At 40.9% G+C, this 10,492-nt stretch overlaps 1 protein-coding gene across 1 annotated transcript; it reads right to left on the reverse strand.

Annotated features, from left to right (window-relative positions):
• Positions 1-9,248: 9,248 nt before the first annotated feature.
• LOC122792020 (zinc-binding protein A33-like) lies at positions 9,249-10,035 on the reverse strand (the record flags this gene model as incomplete). Its single annotated transcript, XM_044059858.1, is given in 1 exon segment — positions 9,249-10,035. A coding segment is annotated over 1 exon segment (549 nt), but the record flags the coding sequence as incomplete, so codon positions are not given.
• Positions 10,036-10,492: the final 457 nt, after the last annotated feature.

A 10,492-nucleotide genomic window follows, 5' to 3' on the forward strand; every position in this document is an offset into this window, starting at 1 on the left:
TATTCAGGATAGATTCATAGTCCTTTTTCACTTTTGCCAGTATAGTGACTCTGGAATTATAACATCATTGTCATACTTACTGAAAACGTTTAATTCTGATTCTGTACAGTTACAACTTTTAACAGGTGCAAATACCTACTCATGTAGGACGCTAGCTTGTCACATAACAGATATGTTAGCAAGCCATTTGCCCAGACATTACAGCCACATAAGACTAGACATACTTATGATGATATTGCAAAAAAAATCACTGTCTAAGCCTCCTAATCAATGTTTATGCAAACCTCAGGTACATAGTATCATACCCACAAATATACTGTCACCTGCACACTCACCACACCTAAATGGAGTTGCTCCAGTTCCAAGCTTATATCCATAAGGTTTCTAGACACTGTTTGGCCACACACTGCAAGTAAGAGGTGACTCCATACTCAGACAAAATGACATTCCACTTACCAGGCTGAGCAAACAAAGGGTCACAGTCAGCTGTTTCTGTGATGCCAGATTTATGATATCATCACATCTCTTAGTTCTCTCCACCCAAAATGACTATAGCCTGTGGACATAGCTAACCTGTTGGCTGACAGGTTCTGTGAAAACTTCACTCCCCTATCCCCACCACATGTACCCCATGACATTCCTGCCACCTGTTCCCTACCTTGTTTCTCTAAAGAGCAGGTCATTAATGCCCTATCTAAGGCCAGGAGCACAACATCTATGGGACCTGATAACATCACAGGCTGTGTCCTACATGGGCTCCAACAAGAATTAGCAACACCATTGAGTACTCTTTCAGTCATAGTCTAAGCACTGGCTTCATCCCAGCTGAATGGAAAATGGCCACTGTTTTTGCCTTGCACAAAGGTGGTGCTTCCAGTGAACCTGGGAACTATAGACCTATTAGCCTGGCTACCCTTATCTGCAAGGCCATGGGGTGAATCATCATGGACCTTATCAATAAAGATGTAGGCAATTATCAAACACTTGACCCTACTCAGTTTGGATTTGTCAAAGGGAGATCATGCCTGTTAAACCTGGTGGACTTCTTTGAGACAATCTCCAAGACCCTGGAAGAGGGAAAATCTGTGCATACAGCCTACCTAGACTTAGCCAAGGCTTTTGACAGTATTCCCTACTCGGGCATCATTGTCAAATTCACCCAGCTAGGTATCAACCCTTATATCATTAGATGGGTCATTAACCGGCTCATAGATAGAGCCCATATAGTAAAAATAGGGGAATACATCTCCAACAGCAGACCTGTAACCAGTGGTGTTCCACAGGGATCAGTCCTTGTACATCTGTTGTTTGGAACCTATTTCTCTGAAGTACAAGCAAAAACTAAAGGTATGTGGTTGACAAAGTTTGCTGATGATTGCAAACTGGGAGCGGTCAGAGAATCTCCATACAATGTCAACATCCTACATGAGGTTCTTACACAAAGAAATGATTATTGTCAAAGTCATGGCCTTAAACTCAATGCAAGAAAATGTATTATCATCCCTTTCAGTAAGGGCAATGCTGCTGCTAACTACCACATCAATAGCAACACCTTAAATATACAGTCAGTGGTGACAGACCTGGGCACACAGGTTGACAGCAACCTCACCTTTGACCATGTCTCCACAGTGGTAAGAAGGGCATTCTATATTGCTCATCTTATTAGTAAGGGCATTGCCTCCAGAAAAAAAGAAGTTATAACCTACCTGTACTCCTTCTCTCATCATGCCAATAATTGAGTACAACATCCCTTTAGGTATGTACCTTTCCAAGCAGCTGCAGCAATTGGAGAGACCACAAACGTTCCTCACTAGGAAAATTCAAGGTCTTCAGTATATGTCCTATGAGGATCATCTGAAATCACTGTCATTTTTTTATGTTTCATACAGACTGCTCAGAGGCGATTTCTGCCTTACATATAAAGTAATCTTTGACTCTGCTCTACATAATGGTACACAGGTTACTCACTCTAATGGCCTTAACCTGTATGTGACATTAATAGAACCTGCTGGAGGGACAGATTTGTCTCCCAGAAGTTGCTACACCTTTGGAAAAGACTCCCACCTCATGTCAAACAGAGCACCTCATTGGCCCTCTTTAAATGCAATCTGGATGATTAGATGGATAAACATAAATTCACCCCAGGGGTTCCACCTGTGTCCCTCTTGGACAGGGGCAATAGGTGCTGATCATGGTCATAAGAGTATAACTTGGCTAGGCTTGTAAGAGTCCTAGAGCCATTAGCCTAGTAACTTCCTATGATCCTATGAACCCCATAGTTGTCCATGGCAGGGTGAATGATCTTAGATGCTTTACCATAGGAGAAATACAAAGAGGTATGGTTGAGCTCACCATGTATTTATCTGGACAGGAAAGACACTTGTCTTAAGCATTATCCTATCATCTCCTAGAATAATTCCAGAATTCCAGACAAAATAATTGATCTTACCTTAACTAAGCTAACGTGTGTAATTCCACAAGGATACAGTTTTTTGTCAGTGTGGGATGCAATGATCAATCGGCCAACCTTTTTTACTATGGATGTCTTGCTTCTGTCTCTCTCTCTCTCTCTCTCTCTCTCTCTCTCCAAGGCTTCCGCATATTAGCTAAGACATTTTCTTCCCCTATAGTGCCTTTTAAGGCAAGTTTCTTGGACATTCTGTCCTAGCAAATTCTAATACATCTTACATTAAGGTGGAATTCAGCAATGTTAGGAGTCTGGCCTAAATAATGCCCAGACATAAGGCCTTCCTGACCCTCAGACACATGTGTATATGTTTAGTAACTGATGCTTGGTTTCACTGCACTGTCAGGCACATGCGTATATGTTTAGTAACTGACACTTGGTTTCACTGCACTGCCAGGCACATGCGTATATGTTTAGTAACTGATGCTTGGTTTCACTGCACTGTCAGGCACATGTGTATATGTTTACTAACTGACGCTTGGTTTCCCTGTACTACCAGGACATGCATATATGTTTAGTAACTGACACTTGGTTTCACTGCACTTTCAGGCACATGCGTATATGTTTAGTAACTGACGCTTGGTTTCACTGTACCAACAGGCACATGCATATATGTTTAGTAACTGACGCTTTGTTTCACTGCACTTTCAGGCACATGCATATATGTTTAGTAACTGACGCTTGGTTTCACTGCACTACCAGGCACATGCATATATGTTTAGTAACTGACGCTTGGTTTCACTGCACCAACAGGCACATGCATATATGTTTAGTAAGTGACACTTGGTTTCACTGCACTGTCAGTACTCCCTCCATATCAGAGTACTGGAGCTTGTCACTCATTAAAACTTCGGTGGCTCTGTTGTACCTATATTTATCTTGCTTTTTATCAGCTCCTGCAAATCCCTCATGGCATCAGTCTGGAACTCCTGCACATCTTAATGGCATTAAATAAAGGCAATTACTTCATTAATGCCAATTATGAATACTCAATGATGTCTCCCTATGACCATGATAACTATCTAGATAAGTTGAATTCTTTAGATATTTAATCCCAATACACTACTTCTGGCTAACTTGAAATATCCATTCATTAGCTGGAAATCTAATATAACAAATAGTAAATATGCCCAGTGGTTCATCACATAGTCCAAATTCTCACTAGCAGTGACAACACACTGAATCTTGTCTTTGCAAATAATGCCATTCTATCCTGTCTGAATGGCAGACAACAGGCTGTATTATGGCAGGGCAAACTGTCCACCCTGCTCCCTCTCACCTTTGGTGTTCCTCAGGGCTCTATTCCAGGTCCTCTACTCTTTTCTGTTTTCATCAACAATCTTCATACTGCCATCCCTGATACAACCTGAATTCAATATGCAAATGATTCCCCCCCTGATCTTTATGGCCTCCTCTTCTTTAGACCCGCAAACCTTAACACAGAACACATTTAGCACAGTTGAAATTAGCTCTCTAATCACCGTCTGTTGTTAAATCTCAACAAAACTAAACTGCTCATCTTTAACCCCACCAGTAGATCCACCCCATTTTCCTTTTTCATAACATCCAGCAACGGTACCTCTATCTCTCCAGATGGCCATACTAAGCTTTTAGGAGTAATAGTGGACAATAATCTCAAATTTGATCTGCATATCAATAAAACTATAAAAAAATTAATAAGAAGCTTGATCATTATATAAAAGTAAACCTTTTCTAACTCCATTAGCTAGTACTGCAATCGCCCACTCACACCTACTCTCTACCCATCTATATGCCTCCCCCATACTCTCCAATTTGAGCAAAACTGAACTTAGTAATCTCGCTTACTGTTACAACCATATTGCCGGATTTGCCATTGGTTCAACATATAGGACACATCACTGTCAAAACCTCAGTCTTCTTGGGTGGCTAGAACTGCCTAGCTTACTTCTGTTCAGTCAGCTTATAGTAGAAAAAATACCATAAAGGCATACAGTAATTCAAGGCAACTACAATAATCCAATAAACTGTTGGTCCAAACCCACAAAGTCATTAACTCAGCCGGCGATCCCTGTTTGCCAACATCATTGGTAAAAATTAGAATTCACTTCCATCTATCCTTACCCTCGAACCTTCTTTAAGTCTCTTCAAAAAAGGCCTCAAACAGTATTTTAAAGAGCACTGGCTTTGTCTCTGTACTAACCCTGATTAATCACTACTTATTCAATGCCTTATTTAAATTAATATTGTACGCATCTCTTGCGCATAATAGCTTGCTGCAACATGTTGTTTCTGTACACTATTACATACTGTCTATATTGTGAGTACCTACTAGAGGGCTTTGTAAATATGTTTGATTCATATCTGTTTTTGTATACTATTACACACTGTGTATATTGTGAGTACCTACTAGAGGGCTTTGTAAATATGTTTGACTCATATCTGTTATGTTCTCTGTATGTTATCTGGAGCTTTTCTCCCCGGGCCTCTACTGAAAATGGACATATATCCAGTTGGACTATCCCAGTAAACAAATGTAAAATAAAATAAATAAATAAAATCTGACCATCAAACTGCTGTTGCTGCTCAACGCCAGAAGTCTAAATCTCAAGATGCACTTGCTTGGAGCACTTCTCAAAATGGAGAACATTGATATTTGTATTGTAATGGAGACCTGGTTTAAAGCAGCAGAAAGCATCCCTGCACTACCAGGCTATAACTCATTCCACATCTTTCCACCCCAGAACATGGACCAAAACTCCAAAGGTGGTGGTCTCTCCATATTCATAAAGCAAATACACACCTCCAGACTAGGACCCCAGCATAACACATCTGAGATACTTCAGGTACAACTAACACTGGGTAGGATGGTGATTCAAGGTCGTAGTCTACTATAAGTCCCCAACCGTATCCCAAGACTCTCACTCCACGTTCCTAAGCACCCTGGAAACTATTAGGGTCCAACCCAACACTCTCAAACTAGGTGACTTCAACTACCCCTCCACCAACTGGGAAAACTACTCATGCACCAATATATTGGCCCAATGCTTCCTGGAATTCATCAATTCCAATGTCCTGGACCAGCTCATTCTTACCCCCACTAGAGGAAGCAACATCCTTGACCTAGTCATTACTAACATGGGCAACTGTTGCTCTACACCAATAGTCAATTCCTCCCTGGTTAGATCCGACCACAAAATAATCACAATGGAAATCCACATCTCACCTACACCCCCCGCAAAGGTAACCACCATGAAAAACTTCTCCAAAGCTGACTTTGGGCTCCTAAAAACAGAGGTGACTAACTTCAAGGCACCTATGTCAATGGAAAATAGATGCATGACTGCCAAATCATACAGCAATGTACTGTACAAACACATACATAAATGCATGGAACTAGCCATATCCAACAGAACCATGACCCTCTCCTCCAAAAAAGGAAGCCAATCTGGTGGTCCTCTGCCATTAATAAACTCTACAACAGAAGGAAGAAACTGTTGCAGAAAAAGGTGAAGTCCCAAGACTGGAAAAAAACTCACTTATTAGCCTCAACAAAAAGTTGAGATCCCTCATCAAAACCTCTGAAGCCAGCTATGAAGGCAGAATTGTGGCAGACACTTAAAACAACCACAAAGCCTTCTAGAGTTATATCAAGAATCTCCATGGCAATGCCGAGGTTTGCTCTGAGTTACTGCACAATGGTACCTCCTATACTGAGCCAACAGATATTGCCAACATATCTGCCGACAGATTCAGTTCCAACTTTACCCCCCCTAAGGTCCAATTACAATACTGAAGGAATGCCAGGCAGCCAGTATTACTGCATCACAGGTTAAAGCTGCATTGTCCAAGGCCAAAAATATAGCTTCCATGGGACCCAACAACATCACTGGATGTGTTCTACATGAACTACAAAGTGAACTGACACCACATCTGTGTGCCCTGTTCAATCACAGCCTCACCTCAGGCTTTTTCCCTACCGAATGGCGCACTGCTACAGTCATCTCTCTGCATAAAGGGGGAGTGACTACAGACCCTGGGAATTATCGCCCCATTAGCCTGCAAGTCTGATATGTAAGGATATGGAGCACATCATCATGGACCTGGTGGCCCAATGGTTAAGGTGTTTGCCTTACAAACACAAGATGCAGGGTTTGAGTCTCACAAGGGATAACTGGCTAGGCTTAAAATGGCTCGCAAGGGCAGTTAGCTTAGTACTAACCTATGAACAAGAATATAGGGAATTTCCAAACTCTAGATCCCACGCAATTCGGTTTTGTGAAAGGTAGATCATGCCTGCTCAACCTGGTTGACTTCTTTGAGTCAGTAACCAGAGCTGTGGATGAGGGCAAGGCAGTTCATACAGCCTACCTTGATCTGGCCAAGGACTTTGATAACATTCCCCACTCAGGAATTATTGATAAACTCACCAAACTAGGCATCAACCCCTATATCATTAGGTAGATTGCAAATTGGCTCACAGCTAGAACCCACAGTGTGAAAGCAGTGGACTCCAAGTCAGACTGCTGACCAGTCACAAGTGGAGTCCCACAGGGATGGGTCCAGGGTTCTCCTGTTTGGCATCTACTTCTCAGAAGTCCAGGCCAACATAGAGGGTCTCTGGCTAACCAGGTTCGCAGATGACTGCAAGCTGGGAGCTATTATTAACTACCCAAGTGATGCAGACATCCTACAGAAAGGCCTCACTGAGACCAATGACTGGTGTTGAAACCATGGCCTTAAGTTTAATGCCAAAAAATGCGTTGTCATCTCCTTTGGGAAAAATTCAGTTCCCACTAATTACCACACTGATGGGAGCCCACTGAACACTGAAGGCGTTATAAGAGATCTGGGGACACAGGTGTACATCAACCTCTCCTTCGACCACAACATTGCCACTGTGGTCAGAAAGTCCTTCTATGTGGCACATCTCATTACCAAGGGTTTTGCATCCAGGAAGAAAGAGGTCATCATGTCTCTCTCTACTCTTCCCTCATTAGGCCAGTCATCAAGTATAATGCCCCATTTGGCATGTACCTCACTAAACACCTGAAACAGCTGGAAAGGCCACAAAAGTACCTCACAAAGAGGATCCTAGGCCTTAAACACATGTCCTATGTGGACAACTCAAAAAACTCCAACTATTCTCTGTCTCATATCGTCTACTAATAGGCGATCTCTGTTTGACTTGCAAAGCCATGTCTGACCCAACTCTGTTAGAAATGCTACATCTAAAGAAATCTCAGTCCCTCCACACCACATGCTCCAGAGACCTCACCCTCATTGCCACAATCAACAGAACATGCTGAAGGGACAGGTTCATAATCCAGAGACTGCCCATGCTCTGGAATAGACTTCCCATACATGTCAAGCAGAGCATCTCACTGGCCCTCTTCAAGAGGAACCTTGATGAGTGGATGGGAGATAGAAAATTCACCCCGGGGATCACTCCAGTGGCTCTGCTTGATAGAGGCACTGGGAACTAACTTCAGGTGGCATGATGCCAGGGCAATTCTATGGGCTAGGCTTGTAAAGCCTAGTACACACCTATGAACTGTCATCTTCTCCCACAAAACTGGTGTCATCATGCCTGATAACTGTACCGTATTCAGAGATTAGTCCAAAGTTAACACAATATCACTGTCTGAAGTCCTGAAGAAATTTAAAATCACCACCAGTGACCCAGCTGCTTATCCTGTTATATGGCTGCTGATGTCTATTACCATCAAAATCAATGTATACAGAAAATTCCCATTCTACTTAAATATAATGTGAAATTCAAAAATAACCCCCTATGTTATAGTCCTGTATAAATAAATTATAATATGGGGAAAATACTTTATTTATGCAAGGTTCACTGTCATAAGAAGTTATTTTTATTTGTTTATTAAATGGGTAAATGTAGAGTGCATCTGATGCATTTTTCTTTGCAGTTGTGATGCTTTCTTTGTCTGTTTGTTAACCATTTCTTTTTTTTTAAACTTCATAGGTTTCTACAGTCCACCACCAGCTTTAAGTGCCTTATTTCCATACATATTTAATTATTCCTTTACATTATCAGTGTTTATCTGATGTATATCACACAAACTGAATTGTTTTATGTACATAAGTGTTATGCCAGTGTACAGTGTTAAGAACTGAACATGACTCCTGAATTTGACTTTAATTTCTAAAGTTGCAAAATATGACATATTGCTGACATATTTTAGGTTCATTTGAATATCCGCACACACAGAAACACACATACATATATATATATATATATATATATATATATATATATATATATATATATATATATATATATATATGTATATACATGCAAATACTCTGATATACCAGTCTTACCACACAACAAACTCTGAACTCAAATTGTTATACTATCTGGCACAAGCTGTTATTGTTGTATTTTGACTTTTCCTAGTTAGGGGTCGCCACAGCGGAACTCTGGTCCGCTAATGATTGGCAGTAGATTTTCACGAACACCGAGATGCCAGCTCGACGTCCAAACTTCACTGAAGTAACGCCCATTTACACATGTCTTTCTAACGCCCAACCAATCGTGGGGAGGACATGCAGACTCTACACAGAAGGCACTCCCTTCACTCCAGCCAAGAATTGAATGGGAGAACCTCTTGCTGTGAGGCAACAACGCTACCGCTGCACCACCGCGATCACAAGTAAATCCATTATTAGTTCCAGCAGTGCTGTTCATATCCAGGCTTATGCTTCTAATATTCCGAGTCACTTCAATATGTAATGCAATTACTTTGCATCAGGATGTATGTCATGTAAGTCAGAGCAATGTAAAAATAACATTTATTTAGTAAGGATAAATGATGTGAAGTCATTTCATGTCACTGTTTAATTATCTACAGATACAGCATATCGCTGGGGATATTTTTATTACGTACACATCATTCTATCCCTTCGGTAAAAATATGCATTTATTACTTTATATGAAGTGTCTGAGAACATATACACATTTAAATACATCAGCAGTTTCCATTCTGACAGCCCTTGATGTGTGGCAGTCCACCTTACAGTTTCAGGCAAAAAAGCCTTAGGGGTGCTGTAACAAATTTACTAAAATTAAGGTGAAGCTGGAAGAAAGGGTACAGTCTCTCAGTGAAGGTATCAGTGAAAGTGTAGAGGTGTGACATATTATCAGCATTATAAAATGACACCTGTCCCTCCTTGTAGTCCAGGTACACTCCAATCTTCTGAGGTTTCACATCATGCATGAGAAGCTTCTCAGTTAAATCCAAAATGAAGAAAGCATTGAGATTACTCAGGGTTAACACCCAGTAACCATCCTCTGGAGTCGTTTTACATGGCAACTTCCTCTGGCTAGACTTCTTGGTGACACCTACTGTCCACGTAATCAAGCTGCACAGCTCCACCTCCAACTCCCAATAGTGTCTTCCTGATGTGAAGCCCTCTGACCCCACACAAAAACAGAAATCAAATCTGTCAGGGTTGTCATGGAACTTTTGTCTAATGTCACTGTACTTTACACTAGTCAGGTCCTTAGAGATAACGAGATTCGGATGTGCTGTGTTAGGGTCCAAGGTCAGAGGAGACAAGCCTGTGAAAATAAACCAGTTTATGTCACAAGTGTAAAGAAGAGGTTTATAAATCCCGCAAATACTACACATAATATGTCACTAAAAGTTCAATCTGCACAGTTTACAAAGCAAATTAAAATTTCCTTCCAAACATTCCCAATTAACATGCTTTTCCACTGTTTTTGCAGGATACAGGTCATAAATCTACAATAAACTAGCTATGATCTGTGAAGATTAATTACAACAATGTATATCAAGTCAAAACTTTTATCAAGATTATTCAGCATCAAGCACATCAATTTATTGACATCATCTTAAATAACATCTGTATGTACTATTAACAGTTTCATATCACAACAACTTTTTCTCAGTATTTACATGATTTTTAGGGTACTAATGATCCTGGCCCCAGGAGTACTTCTCTTTAACTGCAAAGAGTACTATAATTATTTCATAGGTTCACATGTATGTACTAGGC

This window comes from Protopterus annectens, unplaced genomic scaffold (assembly GCF_019279795.1).
Source record: "Protopterus annectens isolate FY-2018-M unplaced genomic scaffold, PAN1.0 ctg64364_obj.part0, whole genome shotgun sequence".
Lineage (NCBI taxonomy): Eukaryota > Metazoa > Chordata > Ceratodontiformes > Protopteridae > Protopterus > Protopterus annectens.